Source organism: Sebastes umbrosus, chromosome 8 (assembly GCF_015220745.1).
Source record: "Sebastes umbrosus isolate fSebUmb1 chromosome 8, fSebUmb1.pri, whole genome shotgun sequence".
NCBI classification, from domain to species: domain Eukaryota; kingdom Metazoa; phylum Chordata; class Actinopteri; order Perciformes; family Sebastidae; genus Sebastes; species Sebastes umbrosus.
In genome coordinates, this window is record NC_051276.1 from 6,877,097 (window position 1) to 6,899,285 (window position 22,189).

At 39.5% G+C, this 22,189-nt stretch overlaps 2 protein-coding genes across 3 annotated transcripts in view; both read left to right on the forward strand.

The window, feature by feature from the left end:
• The window catches only part of prr16 (proline rich 16), a 63,688-nt gene extending 50,780 nt beyond the window's left edge, over positions 1-12,908 (forward strand). For both annotated transcript variants that reach the window (XM_037777557.1, XM_037777556.1), the window contains exons 2-3: positions 4,001-5,079; positions 11,066-12,908. In XM_037777557.1, coding sequence (XP_037633485.1) covers positions 4,055-4,870 — 816 coding nt within the window. In that variant the 5' untranslated portion in view covers positions 4,001-4,054 and the 3' untranslated portion in view covers positions 4,871-5,079; positions 11,066-12,908. The remainder of the gene's footprint in view (positions 1-4,000; positions 5,080-11,065) is intronic.
• A 2,461-nt stretch (positions 12,909-15,369) lies between these two features.
• Positions 15,370-20,579, forward strand: pheta1 (PH domain containing endocytic trafficking adaptor 1). The gene is made up of 3 exons (XM_037778660.1): positions 15,370-15,539; positions 16,021-16,125; positions 17,292-20,579. The coding sequence occupies exon 3, from the start codon at positions 17,330-17,332 to the stop codon at positions 18,221-18,223; it is 894 nt and encodes a 297-aa protein (XP_037634588.1). The 5' UTR covers positions 15,370-15,539; positions 16,021-16,125; positions 17,292-17,329; the 3' UTR covers positions 18,224-20,579.
• The last annotated feature ends 1,610 nt before the right edge of the window (positions 20,580-22,189 follow it).

Here is a 22,189-nt window from a genome sequence, read left to right on the forward strand (position 1 = left end):
TCATCTCCATCCTTTCTTTATCTCTTGTTGTCTGCTCTCCTTCTCTCCACATAATCCTTGTTAAAGATCAAAACTCCCAGGGCTGTCTGATTGGCCATTCACATGTCAGTGATGCAGAGACAGGAGGGATCTCTGAAGGATTCTGGGATTATATGAAGATATTGTTATTTACAGCAAGTTGTTCTCATAGAGCAGAGACATTTTTTTTCTTCATTTCATTCACGTGCTTCAAATCAGGGTTTCCTCTACTGCCGATCATCCCATGCTGCCACCTCAGTTGTAATAACCCGCAGTCTTACCTGCTTTCATGTTTACATTCCTCTACCGGCCACACACCGAGCATCCAGCCTGCTGTGCCGAACCTCTCACCCTGACATGACAGGCTGTCATTCTAATAAAACCCTATTGCGTACACTCTCTGGTTCCTGCATTATGGATGGGTAGTCGACACAGCATCTGTCTCCTTCTGCCTCTCTGCTCCCCTTACTCTGTTTTTGCAACTTGAGCTGAATTAGACTTCTTTTGTGTTTTTCAGCAGTTTACAGTGTCTCACAGCAGGCGCCAAAGATAAATGAGAACAAGAAAGCATTGTAATCTCTCTGTTGTGATTTCTTTTGTATGATGTGCCCTCTTTCTTTTTCTTTATTTTTGCTTGCACAAGATTGTGTAAAGGATCAGTTATTCTGACACCGCACACACTAAACACATACCTCGGGGGGGTGTTACTATCAAAGCCAGTGTTTGGGTTATAATCCATTTGAAATGCAGTTATCTGTTATAACTCACAGACAGGGCTGGAGCCGAGCCTGGCTCTGAGGAAGGACCCTGCCCAGATGCTTGGCACAGCACAGAAGCTGCCTGGCCTACAGCAAGGGCTGCACACTGGGATACTGGTATTACCTCTTGTGTGTGTCCCAACAAATTATCCATTTAAAGAGTGCATGAAGAGTTTAGCTGCATTGCCCTCTATGCCAAGGCCTTCTATCTTTCTCTTTATCTCTCCCTCTCAGTCACTCTTTCTCGCACTCTGTTTCTCTCCTCGCCACTCTCTCCTCTCAGCCTCTTCTCAAGCCACTGTTTGGACATGCATTTCAAACAGTTAGATGATAGCACTGGTGTTTTACAGTGGGCTAATTTATTCATTTATTTATTATGCACAAATTAAGACGACACAAACATAAAAAAAAATAATAATATACGGTGCAGGAAGAGGCAAAAAAAACACACTTGGTTTATTTGAAGCCTCCACCTAAATAGTGTTAACATTTTCACAATGTTATTTATATACAGAAATAATATGACTACATAATAGTGATGACAAACAATTATAACAAGATATATAATAACAACAATAATAATAAATGTATAAAAAAAGACAAAAAATGTGTGTGATGTGCATAAGCGAATGTGCGTTTATGTATATTTGTGTTTGTGAGGGGGATATTGGTTTAAACATCTACATTGACTCCTGATCAATAGTAATCATACATAACACTATGAGGGGGGAAAAAATACAAGGACAACAATGGGAAAAGCAATTACAAAACAGCAGTCAAATGACCCTTTAAGCATCTTTTGAAACATTTAACATTTTAACAGTTTTTTGAAAGATGTAAAAATCTACTCCATAATTTGGTACCCTTAAATCTTATCAAAAAAATGGACCACTACTAATGAGAAATTTAGGAGGATGGAGATCTAAAGATTGATGAGTTGAGTAAGAATGGACCTGAGAATTTGCTTTAAAATAGTCCAGAAAGTATCTTATAAATAAAAACACATATTTGAGAAATATTGATGTCATAAATAGTAAGAATGTGGATTTTCTGAAGTACAGGAGCAGATGAGATGTGTGACTCTGGCTGAGGACCAACATTTTATGAAGATTAGTAGGAAAAGTACTCGCCCAAATTATATTACAATATGAAAGATAGGGATAAATTAGACTATAATAAAGAGTAAGGAGACAGTTTGTGGTGACGAGGACTAACCCTTCTTATCATACCAATAGATTTATTTATTTTTTTACTAATGTATTGTACTGGGTACTCTGAGATGAGCATTACTAGTTCAGAAAATGAACTTCAGCACAGTGTCAAGTTTTTTCTCACTGGTTATTTCCGCTGTGTTTCAGCTATGATACATGAACTCAACTTGTATTAGACTTTCTGCAGACTCACTGTGCTGGATCCTCAATAGTAAGGCAGCCTAAAATGTCCAATACCACACTTCAGTTCTGGGCATTGAATCAATAATAACTCCACCAAGGGAGAGAGAACCAGGAAGGACTCTTTTCCAAAAGGAATGTTTTTGGATAGCCCTCTGAAAATGGCCGAAGAACACAAACATTTTATTTTTGAATATCAGTCAGTTCCCAGCAGAATTTAGCACAATGTCTGTTCTGTTTGTTAAACTGCCTTTTTAAAATGTAATCCCCTATACGAATGGCTCTTTGGGCAATGTTTAATAATGCAGTTTGAATCCTGCCAGGTATTTTCTCAGCACAGAAAATGTATGGAACAGTAACTATGTCCATGGATGTGCCCACAGTGCAAGTGCTTGCTTTAAGTAGACAAAATGTGATCAGTTGTGGCACAGGAGGCGTTTGAAGTATGCTGTCTAAGGGCAACACTCTACAGTCTGTTACTCTTTAGCAGTGGTGCATATTGATTGGTTGACATTACATCAAATTTAGTTGAGCATCATGCCCTGAAATAATGTGTTATTCAGCAGGTATGCATGTCTGCACAGTATGTACTGTGTGAATGTTTTATATATTATCTCAATTTGTGCTGCTGCATCCACAACTATACTTCCAGTATTGCTTGTTGTCTTTCGAGTGCCAACAAACCAAATGTCTGCTCCAACAGTTTTTTATGTCCCTATGAAGGCTGTGAAAACAAATTCTCTCTTGGAGGACAAAGGAAGCACCTTTGGATCTAAATATCTTCTGTATACACATAATCTCATATTCATTCTACAGCTCTGAGCAGAGCAGTTCTTCCATTTTCCCTTTATTGCAATTCTGTGTATTGTACCTCCTTTATAATCATTGTCTGCAGTGTACAGTTCAAGAGTGCAAATTCATTTGAATATTCCTTTCCCTAAATATATTCACTGGTGCATTTCTCACAGTGCATTTCTTATGTATCCTTTTCCACCCTTCACAACTGATGGAGAGTATTTGCTCGCTCATGTTGCGTTGCTTGCAGAGTGATTCCTAGTGTTTTTGCATATCTTCAGCTTTTTGTAAAATATCAATTTATTTCTGCTTCTTCCTGTCATATCAAGGATGCTTTCTTGGGATTAATTCATGATGAATTGTTTCCTGTGCTATTGTTAAGAAATATGACACTGGTTAGTAGAAACGTATCTTCCCTGTCAGAGCATTTGATTCAGTATGATATTTATTTTTGTACTTGTTCTTTGCAATAATGTAAATATTCTTATCGATCTCTGACTTGCTCACTTGCAGCAGAATATTATAAGCATTTGTGCAGATATTTCCCAATAAGAGGCTGACAGTCTATTCATTTTCCATATCTGTCTCCTTTTCTATTTGGTATACTCTGTGCTTGTCCTGGTCCTCTGCATGCTTTTACTATATGTAGAAGATGTCTTTTTCATTAATTCCTAACATTAGTTCTGTATTATAAATGATGTTTTTGTGTCTTGGCTTACACAGGGTATGGCTGGAATTGTTAATTCTCTCAGTTCTGATGGTACATGGGATTGTTGTAGTATATCACTTAAGTCAGAGTCTTACAGGCTCATGGCTGTTCCCATAAATTGAAGTGATATTACATTTCTCACTAGATTGGTTGTCATAGAGATCTTAAATTGCTTTAATCAGTCTCTTAAAACAAAGTGTATCTTCTTGAAATTGTACACAATGAGCTTTTCAATTCATTAATTAAGAGCTTGATGAGATAAAAATGTCTGTGTTTTTATTACTCTTGACATCAGCTGTCTCAGTGACACTTCCTCTTCTTGTCACCAGGTTGTTCATGACATTGACACCCTGACTTGTGACCTGCAACTGGAGGAGGACGGAATGACAGACAGCTCTAAGACGGACACGCTCAACTCCAGCTCGAGTTCCACCACCACCACGACCACCGCCTCCAGCCTGGAGATGAAGATGAAGCTCTTCCCTGATGACTGCATCTTCAGACTACCTGCCCTCATGGACCCGGTCCCTGTCAACCCTCTTGCAGTCCTGACAGTACTCAAGAAACCCCACCCTCCCCTACCGCCACCCAGACTTACCCCGCTGAGAGCCGAAGATCACAACTTTAAGAATCTGCCTCATCCGACATTAGTGTTATCAGGGAATATATCCAAGGCTACCGGGTCTCTAATGAGGAATGGTGGGATTTTTCCATACAAACCAAACAGGGATTTATTCTCCTCTATGCCGTGTTTCATTTCTAATGACAGTGGAATCCCTGAGTCGGGTCTTGTTCCTACATTACCCAGGCCCATGCCTCTCCTCCGCCATGAAAAGAACAAATGCCCCAAGGCCCCTGGCAGGGAGTCTCGTGAGAGGGAGCGTGTCCGTTTCAGTGAGAAGGTTCAGTACCACGGCTACTGCCCTGACTGCGACCTCCAATATGATGTTGACGACACAGAGCTACACTTACAGGCTGAGCTGAACGACCTGAGGCTCAGCCCAGTGCATTGCTGCTCCTCCTCCTCCCCTCTTCCTCACGCTGTTCCTCATGAACTAATGCTAGAAAACGGCGGCCTCTCGGTCAGCCACAGTTTCCCGCCGACAGCAAACACAAATCCACCTTGTGTGCCTCCTCACCCGCCTTCCCTCAAGCCCCAGAAAACAATCCTACGCAAATCAACCACCACCACGGTTTGATGCGGAAACCCCTTGTTCTGTCTAACTTAAACATTCTTGAATCATTCATAGTGTTTTCTACTTTATGAGCGCTTTCTACTTCAATTGAACTTTGGATTATCCAAACAGAGAGAGGAAGAGCTGGTAAAAGGATGGATAAAGGGAGTGGAACAGAGAGAAAGGCATCGCCATGGGCGCTGAGTTGTACACAGAGAGATCAGGAGGAAGCGGTGAGTGTTTGTGCATGTATTAGTGTGTTTGTCAGGAAGAGAAAGGGATCAGCTGCATGTGTGCACTGACATATATCTTCTGTCTGTCTGCATACCAGTTTATTTGTTTACGTCCTGCATATTTATGTGTGTATATCTTTGTGGGTGCATGCATAGGCGTTATGTGTGCAGAATGTGATGTGTGTAGGCAGCGATCATAGACTGAAAAATGTACAGGGACTCTAAACATTTCACAAAAGACTGCTGACAACACTAAAACTAAATTGTATCTGTGTCTTTCTGGAAGCTCTTGGTACTAACGAGTCTCAAACTCAGGAAGTTCTTTCAGATAGGGGCTCTAATTAATTCATGTCCTTCTGGATGAAACAAGAAAACCCGCTTCCCTCACATTTCATCCAAAGCCCTAAAGATCTTCCCATACACCGACACCTACATAGTATACACAAGTAACTCTCCAAAACACACACATATAAAGCCTATTATAGGATGCACCATTACATTGAAGTCGTTGCAGACCCGTAGTGGCATCTATACCTCTACACAAGCCTGCCAAGATGACAGTTAACTCTGAGAAATAGACAAGCGAGTTCATCCTTCATCACTTCTTGCCTCTACAAGTCCCATTTTGCTGATGTGTTAGACTGTAGGAGTGAATGACAAGAGAGTGGCATGGTGGGCCGGTGAAGAGAGAGAAGTGTTAGATGACAGAATTGACATTTTTTATTTGTGTCCACTGATAGCTTTATAGCAAATTCTAATTGAAAAAATCGTGCCTATCATGGTCTAATATAAATTCATGTTAAGCAACTCAACCCCCATTTGCGTAGACCCCCACTATCACTCACTGTGACATCCATGAGACTACATGGACAGTGAGCTAATCAATTCTGCTCTTGAGTGGAGAGAATCAGGCAGAAAAGCGCGGGACCTTATTTCCTCAAGGGAATATAAATCAGCAGTAATATCGCCATCACCATCATATGAGCAATTGGTATTCTCCACTTTATTAGCTTTTATTAAGCGGCACATTTAATGAAGCCTGTGTTCCCTTTGTGTGCAAACTAAGGGTGCGTATGGCTGAAATCATTTTCAAATCGACTGTCAAGGAATCTTTGTGTGCGCATACTAGGTGTGTGTGTAAAAACACATGTCAGTTTGGCAGACTTGGGGAGACAGCATATCCTGGAGTTGGATGAGAATAGTAGCACTTTCCTCCCAGCGATGCCCTTAATTAGCCGGATTAGACTACAGGAGATAACAGTACTGTCTCAGACAGCCTTTGTACCAACGTTAGCCTCGACAAAACTCTGAACTGCTGCTGCACGTATTTTTTATGATAAACAGAAAGAGAGAGAGAGCAAGCTAACAAGAGTAAGTAAAGAAAGGGACAGAAAGGTAAAGAGGTTTTTGGGTGTGCTTACGGGACAGAATGTTATATAAACAATACATTTAATATATTATATTATATATACGGTTGTGGGGGTGGGAAGCCTGGAGGTTAAGGCTGAGAAAATCAGGGTATGAAATAGCACACACTGATGAGTAAGTCCAATGCACGACCTCACTGGCCTAACAAATCTAAAATCAGCATCTGGATTAGGGATCAGTGGATATTCAGCCATGAGAAAAATGAGAAACGGTGAAAGAGTGTAGGGGGGGCGGCACAGACAGAGAGAGAGAAAGTGCGGGAGAGAGAAAGAGAGGGAAAACAGTGTGATGGAGAGAGGCAGAGAGGGAGTTGGTGAGAGAAGCAGTAATGCGGTGGAAAGCTGATGCTCTTTTGTCTGTACTGTGTTTGCTATGTAAGAGCGTATTTGGATGCATGTTTGTCCTTGACAATGATTGCTGTCGGTGTAGAACATTCACTGTATTTACCTTGTGTTAATGGATCTTAATGAGTCTGGCAGCAGCGCTCACGCACACACACATACACACACACACACACACACACATTCAGGTTGAACAGAGCAGCGTGCTACAGAATGACGTGCAGCCAGTATCATCAATAGATGCAGCTCATTAGGGCTTTTGCTGCTGTAGCCCTGCCTTACTGGATAATGCACTATTCAATTGACACAGTGGCCTTGGCACGGTATGATTAAGGGAACACACTGAAAAAGTAAAGGCAGCAAAGAGAAAGGAAGCAGAGTTGTTTGAAAAGCTTTGACAACAAATGTTGATGTTTGTGCACTCTCTGAGCTATTGCAAGTGGCTGTCCAAATGTCCCTTTTCAAACTCACAATAGTCATTTTTATTATCATCTACTATTGACATTGGTGGACACTGGTGCAGTGTCCATAGGACTGGGTATCATTTAAAGCATTTTGATAGTACTAGATACAAGCTGCTTGACATTCTCCTGGATCCATCTCGTCATATATTATGTTCACATTATATGTACGCGCAGCATCTATTGCACATCTGTCCATCCTGGAAAAGGTATCCCTCTGTTGCTCTTCCTGCGGTTTCTTCCATTTTTTTTCTAGGGGGAGTTTTGGGTCGCACTGTCAAGGACAGAGGGTGTTGTACCCTGTACAGATCGTAAAGACCCTTGAGGCAAATTTGTGATTTGTGATATTGGGCTATACAAATAAAATTGACTTGACTTGACAATACCAGTACCAGTACCAAACAAAACCTTTTGGCTGGACCGCAGAGGGTCAGCCCTACAAACGCAAAAGTCTGTCACTGAGTGACTGAGTGATGAAGTTACACGATTGGTCGGCCGAGTGTTGGAGTTTCCTCATTGGCTGTTGCTCTTTCAAAATGAAAAGGCGGGGAACAGTCAGTTATGCAAATGAGCCCGTCCAGCACAACGCGTCCGGCTCACGAAACTTGGACCGAGCTGTCAAAGTATTGGCGATCTAGTTCTTAAATGAAATGAGATTCAGTAGTGGTGTAGCCTATTTCTCGCTTAAAATGTTTTCAGAAGTAGATTTTGGTGGATTGTTTAGACGGAGTAACAGAAAGTTTACAAGCAGGCCACCATGTTGTTTCCTGTTTGAAACAGAAAGCAGAAAACCCGGGACCAATCAGGTGCATTACACGACAGGGTACGCCACCGCTTGAACGGCCAGTTAAGTGGAGCAGCGCGTCGCGTCCCCTAGTGTCCTCGCCGGACCTGGTGGACATGTACCTCTGGATTTAACATTATAGACATGACCACTGACTATTTTTGTAACAATTTAGGCACAAACTCACAGACGGTCCAGACATATACTCAGTTTTGACCAAGTCTTGTTTTTCGATATCTTACTTTAAGAAATACAGTATCAACATGTTTTGCTACAAAACAGATCAAAGAATTTTTTTTGGCATTTTCGCCTTTGTTGGAAAGTTCCCAGTGAAGAGGCAGACAGGAAACCGTGCGGTGGGAGAGGGAGGTATGACATGCATCAAAGGTCCCCAGCTGGAATCAAACCAGCAACATTGTGGTTACGTGGCATGAGCTGTAACCATCGGCAACCAAGGCACTCCCCAGAACACTGTTTTTTAATTTAACAAAAGCAGAGCAGCTGTACAAGAACTCTGCCTAATAAAAGAGCGTTGATTTAAAGTAGGAGGATGATGAATTTACAAATCCAGATGGACCAGACACTGCTGGCTTTCGATACTCTGACATATGTTGATGCTTGGTGCTAAGAACACATTTCGGTCGGTCAAAAAGGTATTGAGATTTGATACTCAGCCCTGTTCATAATGGGAATTGTTGCACATTAACAATATATAATGTTATGTCCTGTAATATCCCACTTTTAATCTCCCCTATATTCTTAAAATATGCTGTTGAAACGTACATGTATTTTAAATTACACATTATGGTCATTATTTTACATGAATCCGTTTTAATAGCCACGTCATATTTGTGGAGAGGGTGGAAAGATACTAATGTGCATACATTAATGGCACCCACAGTGGGAAGTGGGAGAAGCTATTTTGACATGTGTGCTGGCTGAGCAGCTCTTTGACCAGCAGTTGCAAAAAATGAGCCCCTCGTGTTTGGATTCATCGTTCTGCATCCATGACTTGTTATCAGATTGTTCCTGTAACACAGAAACCAGTGCTCCTCTGACCATGGATGTAGGAGTTTTTCGCTGTTTTTGTAATGGCTATCTGAGCTCCAGTGCTCCAGGCTTGAGAATGAAGTTGTAATGGGCAGGGAGGAGGTGGATCTTCACCGCCTCCATCATGAGTCACGACTGACTCAACTGCACTGACCTACTCCCTACAGCTCACAGCTCTATAGCCCACCTCTCTCTCTCTCTCTCTCTCTCTCCTTGACTCGCTCTCTATCACTCTTTCTTCATTTCTTTCCTTCTTTCCCCTTCGATGATGCTACACTCCCACTCGGCAGCAGCTGTATGCATAATCTCTCTGCGCACATGTATCTCCATATGTGGGTGGGGTATCTATTATGAAAACATATCTGACACTTTGTACAGCAAGCACCTTTGGCAGAATTTCCATTTTTAATCAAAAAGTTCACTGACTTTCTCTTTCCAGAGCTGCAGCAGCCTCTGCATCCTTCACTTCTTACCTTTGAATTACAAACGACCTTCAAGTGATGTAAGAATCTACTACTGATTTTGAAGCATCCGCTAATAAATTATTGTGTACAGCAGCTCCTGCATTAAAAGGTTGTGTGTTTTCGATTTCATCCCCACGTCCTGCTGACCGGTGCGATAACCCGCTTCCATAATTAATATAAAATCTCATAGAGCTGAATGGGTAGATTGTTACATTTACATTTGTAAATGTAAACCTGTTACTCTGATTTGTCGTAATATAACACAACAGTCATATGTGTCTGCGCTTATAGTTCTTCTTCTATCTGCATTGTCTTCATCCCATTTTCCAACCTGGCAAGTGCACAGTGTGCAATAAAACTCAATGTGTCAGAGTGAGACACATTTTGCCAGTGAATATTAATTAGCTGTTGTTTCTCCGTCTGATTGTTAGTGGTGATAGTCTGCCAAGAGACACGGTTGTCTATTTGCTCATCCCCATTCTGCATGCATCATTTACTTAGATTTGTGTTTCCCTCAATAGACTACATCCCATTATGATCACTGGAAATTAAAATGTTATGAGGAAAACATTTAATAAAATGAAAGCTAAATAATTGTAATCGTGCATGCCAAAGGCATTACATCTGTGATGGAGATACTATATGCAAACACATGACCTACATTGTCAAACATCAGAGCATTCAAAAGTAAATCTGGTGCACATTGGGCATGGATACTGGCTTGTTTTGGTGCTTCTTTATCTATGACTCAGACAAAGTCATGATGTGGGAAAGTGAGTGGGCATGTGTATGTGTGTGTGTGTCCTTGTCAAAATGTGTGCACACTCATATGCATACATTTCAATGTTAAAGAGATACTTGCGCTTGTGTTTCAATATGTATGAGAGTGCAAAAAGGCATGCATGAGAACATGCAGCCATGTGTGTGTGAGAAAGAGTCAAAGGGCTCGAGATGGTTCAGTGCAACTTAGAAAGCTTTGGGGTTGAATCAAACTTAATGTGAAGATTTCACGCTGCTTTGGAGATTGTTAAAAGTTAGAGGCATCAGCTGCACCTTACTCATGGAAGGTACACAACATCTCAACAACAGCATCAGATTTGTAAGAGCCACAATGATCCAGATGGGGTCCTCTGCTCATTGAACCACTCCAGACTTGAATAAGAAACACTGAAAAAAAATGGCAGCTATTTAAGGAGAGACACGAGGCTAAGCGACTGTCTTTTCACAAAAGGGATGGCTTTTTAATCCATAGAGGAAAATGTGCCAGACGTTTCAGTTCTATTAACTTTGATGACTTGCGTGTATGTGTGTGTGTGTGTCTGGGTGCTTGTGTGTGGGCAATGATACCTTGGTATATTTTCATTTTGCTCTATGAAAAGAGACTGTTGGTGCTGTGACTGCTCTGTCAAGTGGCTCTCTTCTATTCACACTAATGTGTTTCCTCTTTTTCCTCTGCAGGGCCCATTGAGATACTTGTGCTACGAGTGGAAGATTGTTTCATCCACGGATCGACCCTGGTTGATCAGAGCGGGAGGAACCATGAGCTGAGGCCAAGCATCAACCTTTTTTTACATGAATCACTAATGGCTCTCAATCACCAGGAGATTATCTAGACAAATTAATACTTTTACTTTTGAGCACTGAACAACCTCCAGGCACAGTTGTGCCAGGGCAATGTTACTGTGAAACTGGTGAAATAGGAAGGGCAGTCACTGTATGTAAGTTTATACAGATAGATGAATTTATAGATGTGGAGGTGATATTTTTGTTACGTTGATATTAAAGATTAGAATGCTGCTGAAACCCTATCATCTGAAATAAAGAGGCAGGATTAGATGAAGAGGTACAACATGGGGTGAAATGATGTCAGCCAGTATTTGATTGATGTCTACACAGACTTTTGCTCTGTGCATACTCAGATGGAAATCAATAGCTCCACTCAACCGATGGAATTTGCCTTTTAAGAATTGTAATTGTTTGTGTCTGGAAAGCCCGATAGGTCTGCCTGTGAGCATAACATTGCTGGACTGCAGATGAGGAGAAAATGGTATTATGTCAGCGATGTGCCGTATGCTCAATCATAGTGTATTTTTGGAAAGGTTTGAAATGAATGAAGATGTGGTCACTGATCTGTGTCCAGACATTATGTTTATCGTACATCACAATCTTTGTGCTCAACTGGTGCCATGCAAGCTCCGTTTTTTTCACAATAACATGCAGAACTACAGTATAGTGCCATAGCTACAGCTTTAAAGGATCGTTGAAGAAGTAATAATTTGCATCAAATTTTCTTTATATACAAATATACATGTACATGTTTGATATCTATATATTTCAGGCATTTTTCTACAGAGACTTTAACATTTAAAGAGATGATATTTTTGATATTGTGTTGGATGACTGAGAGGTATTTTGACGAAAGCTGACATTCCCTCGAGGTACGTGTTTTTCAGAAGGGCTCAGCAGGATGAGTTATTTATATATAGCAACAGGATAGTGTTTGTATGGATGAAAAACAAGTGCTTCAGTAATATCACTTCAAAAAACTTTACAGAATGGGCTGTATTGTGAGAGAAAAAATGTAAGGTGGAGAAGATGAATGGCGTAAACCAAATACCTAGTTGTGCTTTATCAGACGGGAGGCATGGGGCTGAATGAATGCATGACTGACTCTTCACTTTGTCCTGCCATCACTGTGTTTTTCTATGCATTTCTGTGGAGAGGCTGTCTGTTGGTGGGTCCAACATGCAGGGTGCTCTGCTCTCCATAATACAGAGTTAAGAAGTATTCCCTCTCATTTCCTCATATGAAGTCCACCAGGTTATTTTTTGCAGCCTTTATAAACCTTACAAATGTCCTGTTTACCACATTGTTTAGGCCCATTATTCATTGGTAATTCAATAATGATAATATTAAAGTTTATTCATATAGCACTTACAGAAAACAGATATTATAAAATGCTTTACTAGAACAAAGTGAAAAATAAAGAAACCGAAAATAAAAGGGAAGAATAGCTGAAAACATTTTCATAGGTTATTTTGGATCAATAAAATTGTGGGAAACGTACGCTGGAGAGCAACAACGCAGCCTCTCTCCATATTCAGACTGGAGGCACCACACTTGTAAACTCCACCTCTTTGTTCTCACTGGACACAGAGACTGAATTCATGACCAAACTTCAATCAGGAATCAGTTCTAAAGATGATTGGAATGTCTCAAAAAATCTGTCTGTGATATTTTGTTGTGTGTGTCCACAAACTGTTGGAAAATAACTTGTGAGAAGTAAACACTTTACACTTAATGTCGGCGTGTCTGTGTGTGTTTTATGGACTGAACAATAAGTTGATGTACAGAAAGGGTTGATTTTGTGTCTGTCTTCTTTATTATAAGCTGTGCTCTTATGCAAATTAATCTTTTAAAGTGTTAAGACTCTGTGAACTGGGAGTCAAATAGAGGAAATTAAACCAGCTGCAAGAGCATCACCCTTAATCAAAGTTACCAAAAAAGAGTGTGAGCAAACATTTGAGAAATACATTAAATGGCACCAGCAGATGCATCAGTTAATTGAAGATTAGTGTGATGAGATAGCAGGCAGGCAGTGCTAAAGGCCATCGGCTGTCTCCAGAAGATATTCTAATGAATTCATAGTGGTTTGTCGTGGTCATACGCAGTATAACACGGGCCAAAGCCAGCAGCTCATTGCCTTAAAAATGAAGGACAGGGTCATAGGAACAGGGCTGTGGTGGCCTAGAGGACAGAGAGGCGGTTTTAACACTGGAACATCACGCAAATCTGCTGAGAAAATGTGCATGAGGTTGGAGGCATTATCACTGGCATTGTTGTCAATGTAAGCAGTATAAACTTACTTACTAGTTCATACTGAAGCTTATATTCGTAATATAATAAATGTATTAGTGATATACTAGTAATATTCTGAATTAACGAATTATGAGCCAATGGGCACAGACTCATTGTTTGTGTGCATTTTGCAGGTTTCTCTGTGGTATTTTGCAGGTTTAACCTTAACTCTAAAGTTCTGTTGTTGGTTGAAACAATTTTGTTCATGCTGGACATGAAGAGAGACGGTCTAAATCCTCTACAAACCTTCCTGCCACAACAGATTGACACTAACACTCCTCTCCAAAGACATTAAGCAAAATGCTACAGCATATGATAAATATAGGAACCCTGTGTTGCAAGTTCCTCTTTATTAAGCAGAACTATTCTATCAAACAAATCCAAAATGCTTTAGCACATTTGTTTTACTGTACTGTTTTTGGGCCTCTGGACCTGCTCATTCAAAGCATCCATGGTGAAATGTCAAGGAGACACCAAACAATACATTTGTGTCATTCTATATCTGTTCAAGGCCTTTTTTTTATTTCAGTGTTGAAATGTATCTCAAATACGTACTATACTGTACTGCAACTGTACTTTACGTGAGTATCTTACTTTGAAGATCAACATTTTGCACACAAACCATATGATGCATTGTTAAAGATTAAACAACTTAAATGTATACTAGTAGTTTTAATTAGCCTTTCTTCAATCAACCACAACAGTGAAATGCTGCTTACATGTTACATCATACTCCAGTGGTATAGAACTGCACTTGTTTTATGTATTTATGTTTTATGTTCATGTCTTTGTGTTCTGTGTTTCACCTGGATGGAAAACAAATTTAAAGTTGAAAGCAAAATAACACTGAAAGGGACAATTAACTGGTAGGTAACTGATACGTAGTACATCTTGCTACAAGGCCTATATCTTCTACAGTGAGTAAAATCATGAATGCAGGACTTAGTTGAATATTTTACCTTGAGGTATTGCTACTTTTCAGGGCTGTAGATAACAATTATTTTCATCATCAATTATTGATTTGATTCACTGAAAAATCTCCATAATTCTCGAAATATGCAATCACTTAAGAAAAGAAACCATATTAACAGGCTGGAACAAGAGAATCTTTGGCTTTCTTTTTGGTTAAAAATGACTGATATATCAAATGTTAATCAATAATTGTTTCAGCACTTTAACAATTACTCAAGTAAAACATTTCAGTGCTTTTGCTGCAAGGTGTGCTGTGTTATGTTCCAGTCCTTTATCAATATCAATATTAATCAATATCTAATTATCAGGGGGTTTTAATCAGTTAAAAATCAAGTCAAATGTGTGGCAGATATAGAAAACAATAGGTTAAAAAAAAAGGTTAATAAGATAAGATAAGATAAGATATTCCTTTATTTGTCCCGCAGTGGGGAAATTTGCAGTGTACAGCAGCAAAGGGGATAGTGCAAAAAACAAGAAGCATCAGCTAACACAATTAAAAAAGAGCTAAACAAAGTGTAACAAAATATGTACAATTTAAATAGAAGGAAGTATAAAAATAGGAGCAGTATATACAGTATTGACAATAAACAGACTATTAACAAAATTGCACAAGTGGAAATACTTGTTGAATATGTTGAATAGTTATTAAAAAAATGTAAGATAGTCAATTGAGACAGAATCATTTCCACAATATCTATAATATTCTATTTAATTGTTAATAAAAAAAATAGTTGTAGTTAGCCCGCATAGTCTTTGCCAGATGCAGATGTAGGCAGCAGCCTGTAGCAGCTGTCCAAATACCACCTTTCCTAGGGCAAAGACGGGGTGCGCATGTTTTAATTCACCGCTTATCCGGATGACGACGTTTCACGAGGACGACAGGAGAGTTGCAATGACGACCCCGCCCAGTCGAGCTGTCCGCGTAATACACAACGACTGCCCCTCCCTGTCGGTCACGTGATCGGGAAGAAAAAGGAAAGAAAGTAGGAAGAAGAGCGATAACCAATAACATCCATGAGGAAGAGCGATAACAGGAGAGAAATCAACAACAGAGGAACATTATTATCTCCCCGACAGGAGGAGGAGGCGTCTCTATCAGCAGGTAATAAACATCTAGTTAACATAATACTGTTGTGAGTGTAACTCACTGAGTGCTAGCTGGAGCTCGGCTGAAACTGCTGACGCTAGATGATCATTAGTATTCACTGAATGCGTTCAGCTAGTCAGCACACACAGAGAGAGTCTTCTGTCTTTCAGCCAGTGTTCATTTATAGTCGTGTCTCTGTGTTACTGAAACTGTTAAATCTATCCCGAGATGAGTTCCCGCAAAGTGCTGATGTGTCAACAGCTTGTGACCATCCAGCACCATTACACGCTAGCAGAGGTGGAAACAACACAGCTAATGTGTTTAACATGTTAGTCTCTCATGACTCATGTCTGAGACTAACTGGATGTAGACCTCTCACTTCATGACCGTCTTTTACACTCGGACTTGTAAATAAACCAGCAAGAATAGGATCTTAACTGGCAGTTTGTGGGGTGAAAGAGGAAAGTGAGTGTGAAACGCCTTTTGTCTTCTCCAGCCTTCATGTGGAAACAGAGAACAAGACAACAGAAGATGTTAAGTGATTAGCTCCAGATGTGATGGGAGGACAGTGGTGGATGTCAGCTGGATATGAGATAAACACGTAAGTAAAAACATCCTTTATACATGTGTAGTTTATTTACAGCTTTAACAACACTTTTTTTTATTATTTATTTATTTGCACATATATAAAACTGCACAAAATCCAGTCAATGAAAAAAAAAAAAAAAGAAATGTGTCAGGAAAGGTCAAGAAGACAATAACAAAAAAGGAAGAAAGATCTAAACTAACATAATTTTAAAAATACAACAAAAGTTAAACAACAAGAAGTGCACAAAATGTGCAGAAAACCCCTAACCAAACAGTGGAAAACAATCCAATAAAAACAATGAAATACATACAAAAAACAGTACAGAAGAATAGAAAATATATCTAAACACATCAAAAGATAATTAGACATCATTAATTAAATGTGATGATAATTTCCTTTTAAAATGTTCTAAGGATAACGAGCTCTTGATAATGTGTGTTTTGGTGTTCCATATGTACACCACGGTATCTGAGGGAGTACTACATGTGAAACACTACATGTGAAAGCTACTACACAAACAATGAGTTCTGCTGAATGAGGTGATGTAGGTGAGGTTACACTTGTGTCCAGCCTTACTTTAACTTCTTAGGAGATTAGAACTGGATTAGTTTGTTGTTTACTCCCGAGGAAAGGTCTGAGCCCTAGTTTACAGTCGAACATGTGACCACATGACATATAAAGTTGGCCTACATTTGCAGTGGGTCAAGTCAATGCAGCGTTTTTCTATGCTACACTATAGTTTTACTGTGACAACAATATGTCCGAAGTTATGTCTGTGTACCTGTAGTGTGCCAGGTAAAGTAAAAGTGAAAGATCAGTGTTTGTACTTCCCTGGGAACTTCCAGGATAACTCAGTTGGGAGGAAACCGGAGAATGTCTGCTTGGCAAACATCTGCCCCTCTAAAGTTCCCAAGAGCAAAACACTGAATCAATCTCTTTTTGTTATGTACCTGATCCTGTACCCTGACCTACTTTTTAACAAGAGAAGAGCAAACAGACTGTTTGCCTACTGAACACATCCTTATTATTATATTACCATGTCAATAAACTAAAAGTATACAGTCTAATTGCACTGAGAGCAAAGAGCCTGCAGGTTTCTCTTTCAGCAAACAAAGATTAGCACAACTTAAAGAAGAGAGAGCAACTAATCAGCCTGGTGACCACCTCTGTCTTTACAGTGTTCTTTAGATCAAGAATCTACTGAGGAGGGGAGAAGATGAAGCTGAACGAACGCAGCGTGGCGCACTACGCCACCTGTGACTCGCCGCCAGACAAGACGGGCTTCCTGTTTAAAAAAGGTGAGCGCAACACAGCGTATCACCGCCGCTGGTTCGTGCTGAAGGGCAACATGCTCTTCTACTTTGAGGAGCGCGACAGCCGAGAGCCCATCGGCGTCATCGTCCTCGAAGGATGCACCGTGGAGCTGTGCGAGTCGGCCGAGGAGTTCGCCTTCGCCGTCAAGTTCGACTGTGCCAAAGCGCGGGTGTACAAGATGGCTGCTGAGAGCCAAGCAGCCATGGAGTCGTGGGTGAAAGCGTTGTCGAGGGCCAGCTTTGACTACATGAGGCTGGTGGTGAAGGAGCTGGAGAGGCAGTTGGAGGAGATCCAGGAGGCTGCGGGAGGCGGCTTTGTCGGGACTGGAGTCGGAGGCCTGCAGGGCAGACCTAAGTCCTCCAGGCGTAACCAGGTGGCACGGCCCAGGTCTGGAGCATCCTCTACTTCGTCATCTTCATCTTCCTTGTCATCATCATCATCAAGTGCCCTTCCCATGGCAGCCCTCTTCGCTGCCCAAAAGAGCGTCCAGGATGATATGCAGCTCATGTCTGATTGTTCCAGGGAGAACGGCGTTGCGTGGAGCAAACCACCGGTTGCCTTGGCTAACGGCTTTGTTGAGGGAGCGTCCTGTGTGGCCTGGGAAGCCTGCGCAGACTCTGGGAATAACACTGGTTATGGGGCTGATGGGGTGAGGGCTCCACCAGTGCCACCAAGGAGAAGAGGAGCATCTCTGGAAAGCCCAGTCTGCCCGGGCACCGGCTGCTTCTCCAAACTCCACGACTGGTACGGCAAAGAGGTGGAGGAACTGAGAGTGCAGTGGCTGCAGAGCCAGTGAACTAATGGAGGTGAATTACCTCGTTTTTCCAGTTTATCATTCCTTTCTGATCATTCTGCAGCGTTACTCTGAAAAAAAACGGAGACTTATTTGCAAATTGCAGTCATATGACCAATCAGAAAATACAACTACAAATGTGAGATTGATTCCAAGTCTTGTCTGGCACAGGGGAATCAATCTGTCTTAAACATTAACACTATCCATTGTACAATCCAAGACATTTTAAAACACAAAATATGCTCTTTTTCCACAGTCTTGAGTGTCATTTGGCAAAGACAATTAAAAATGTTAAGGACACAGTATTTAAAATGGTAATCATTTATTAAAAGTATCGTTTTTTCTAAGAAGATGCTAAACTGATTGGCCTTGTGGTACATACAATTCATAAAAAAATACGCTGTTCTGTTATTATATATATGTTCACGATTTATTTTGCCCTTCTTGCTTCCATATATTCCAAATATGTGCAATTGTTTTGGGGTCCATTTATCTTTAAAGCTGTAGCAACCTTTATCCAAACCATGTTTTTCTACTGTGTACATTCACACTATGGTGCTAAGCATCTGAAAAATACCAGAAAACATCAAATATCTGCTAAATCCCCACATTTAAATATTTTTCTGATCCCAGCCGAAGATGGCAATTTTTTGTTATATGCAAACGAAATAAAGAATAAATAACGGTATGAAGACAAATCCACATGGATCAGGTTGCTATAGTTACAAGTTATCCACGGCATACAAAGGTGAAGGTAACAGGAAATCCTGCAGCTGTATGATAAAATGCTAAAATAAAGAAACAACAGGGAAGCCGTTTGTACCGTCGATGATGTTCTTACAATCTAATGGAAAATTAACAGCGTTCATGTTTTAAAAAAATATATATATATATCAGTATTTCGAGCTTCCTGTAACGTTCTGTAACCTCTGGTTAGGAAGTGGTGTTGGGGGAAAACTAGTCCAGATTCTCCTCCATACTCCCAGCGGGGCACATCTCACCTCAGAGACCTTGTGGTTGCTAAGGTCAGAGCATCCTCTCGACCGTCTGTGGGGACCGTGGTGGGAGCTGGATGTCTCGCTCAGAGCAACACACTGGTATTTTTAGCCCTTGTTAGCCAGCGGCCAGATGAGTCTGTGTCATAAGAGTGCTTGTCACTTAGTTCTCTTTTGACTCTTGTATTTCATAAAAGGAGGTTGTTTTTTATCCTTGAACTTACAGGACTTTAACACTGATAATGTCTTATCATACAATCGAATCGTCTTAATTTCATCATACTGTTTGTTTGTTACAGCTGAGTAACGTGAATGTTACTGAATGGATGTAGCTGTTAGAGGCCTCTACTGTATACGTGAACATCTAACCTCTTGGTTTGTAGAAATATTTTCCATGTTTTCCATGTTGGAAATTAACACCAGCAGTCTGAAGAATGGGCCTTTTTAAAATGATTGCTCGTACTGTGTTGCTGTTCTACTTCTGTATTTATATATCCAATCATATAGTCGTTTACATTTTTTATGTTTTATGTGCCTTATGTTATCTTTATAACTCCGTTTGATGCACTTGCAACCATTTCCATAGGCCTGCAGTGATGAGAGGGCTACTGTGCTGCTGTCTTTCTTTTATGTCTTTCTTCATGTATTTCTTTTTCTTTCTATCTTTCTTTCTTTCTGTCTTTCTTTATCTTTCTTTCTTCTCTGTCTTTCTTTATGTTCTTCCTTATGTCTTTCTTTATCTTTTTTTTCTTTTATGTCCTTCCTTATGTCTTTCTTCATGTATTCCTTTCTTTCTGTCTTTCTTCATGTCTTTCTTTCTTTTTTTCTTTCTTTAATCACTTTTTGACAATGTCTCTGTTCGTTCAGTCTGCATCGTTGCACAGCACTATCATTACTGTTAAACACTTGGCTTGTACAGAAATGACAATGTGGGAAGGAGTGGTACAGTGTGTATTGTGTTTTATTTTTTTTAAACAGCAGCATCGAGGCGGTATGCTTTTGACACATATTGACTAAAATTATTGTTGTTGTGCCAATTCTGTTAACTCCAGAAGAGCGTTACTGTAATTACAGATGACAATAGTCTGTCTTTTTAACAATCATATTTAAAGGAAATTGTTGAATGTGTCAAATTAATCATATGAATGATAATCTTGTTCAAGAGTGCCAAATGAGGAATGCTTTCTAAATGCACAATCTTTGATTGATTTCCACCATTGTCTTACAAATTTTCGATGGTACACAATATGAGTATTATTTTGAATAACCAACAATATTTAACACATTGTCCTGATATGGTACCATGAAAATATGTTTCTTAATCAAGCATTTGCTGTAAACCATTCATTAAACAGTTAATATAATAATGTGGTGATTAGTTTTCTTTGATCACGATATCTGCTGATCTGAGTTTAGTTTTCTTTATAATAAAGTTACAGCAAGACATTTTTTTTTAGTCATTAATGTGGCTGGTTTAATCATTACACGTTTTCTCCTTTCATTATACAGAACCTTTTTAGAGTATGATGGGCAGTAGTGAAAGAAGTACTCAGATCTTGTACTTAAGTAGCAATACTACGGTTTTGAAATACTCTGTTACAAGTAAAAGTAGTACTCATTATTCAGAATGGCCCATTTCAGAATGATATATATAATATTACTGGATTACAATTATTGATGCATTAAGTGGCACTAATGTTGCAGCTGGTAAAGGTAAGTTGTCAAGTAAATGTAGTGGAGTAAAAGGTATAATCATCGCCTCTGAAATGTAGTGGAGTAGAAGTATAAAGTAGTGTAAAATGGAAATACTCAAGGAAAGTACCTCAAAATTGTTCTTAAGTACACTACCTAGGTAAATGTACTTATATTCCACCACTGATGATGAGTCATGAATTCATGCAAGGTGTCATGAAACACCAAGCAGTGATTAATTGTTAACCCTCTTGCATCTTCTTGTCAACACAATATGGGAAATACAAAAGAAAACAGTAATGGGGTGTTGTGCTTCTTTTCCTTTATGTATACAAAATAATCCCTAAAAATAAGACTAACATTAAATTAATCAATTAATTATTAATTAATTACACTAAATATTGTCATCTTATTATTGTGTATGGCCAATCATTGCCATGACTATACACTGCCCTCCTGCGGTGGCTACCAGTAACTACACCCCTGTGTACGTTGAAAGTTTTATTTTGAAATGATTAACCGGAAGTGTGAGTATGCTATAGTGTCTGCATTGACGTCACTTTGACTAATTTAATGTCGCAGTTCCTCGCTGTCACCACTAGAGGGCAGCAAACACTCAGATTATAAATACACAGAGCAACAGTTCCTAGCATCAACACAGAAGTATGCTCAGGAAATGATAATGATTTAAAAATATAATATACTATGTATGTATATATATATATATATATATATATATATATATATATATATATTTTAATTTTTTTTTTAACTTTATTCTTTCTTTTTGTCATTATTATTATTGTTATTTCTTTGCTTGGTTTTGTTTCGGTTTTGAATGTTGAGGTTGTTTTCTCTAGTGTACTTGATGGGTTTGTCTGTAAACTCATCTACTTAAAAGTTGGTTTATAAACTATTTTAATTACGAGCAGTGGATTGCATATATGAAAACAGCCTTGAAAAAATAAAGTTTATATAAAAAAAAAATATATATAATATATACAGTATATTATCCAGGTTGAACAACTAGTAAATAAAAACGGCCTGTTGCTAACTTGACCTGTGTATTTAAAATCAGGAGTTTGAATGCCCTCCAGTGGTCGCAGATAAGAACTGCATCATAGAATTAGTCAAGCCAGAACTATTGCAGCCTTTAGTTGGATTAATACAGTTATCAATCATACTGATTATATTCTTTAGAGGTATCAATAAGACATTAATGTGTTCATAATAGTATCTGTATTTCTAATGTATATGTTTTTCTTAAAACAATATAAAGCCC

Excerpts from the sequence above, each read along its gene's own strand:
- pheta1 (XM_037778660.1), top strand. The coding sequence starts at position 17,330 with ATGAAGCTGAACGAACGCAGCGTGGCGCACTACGCCACCTGTGACTCG.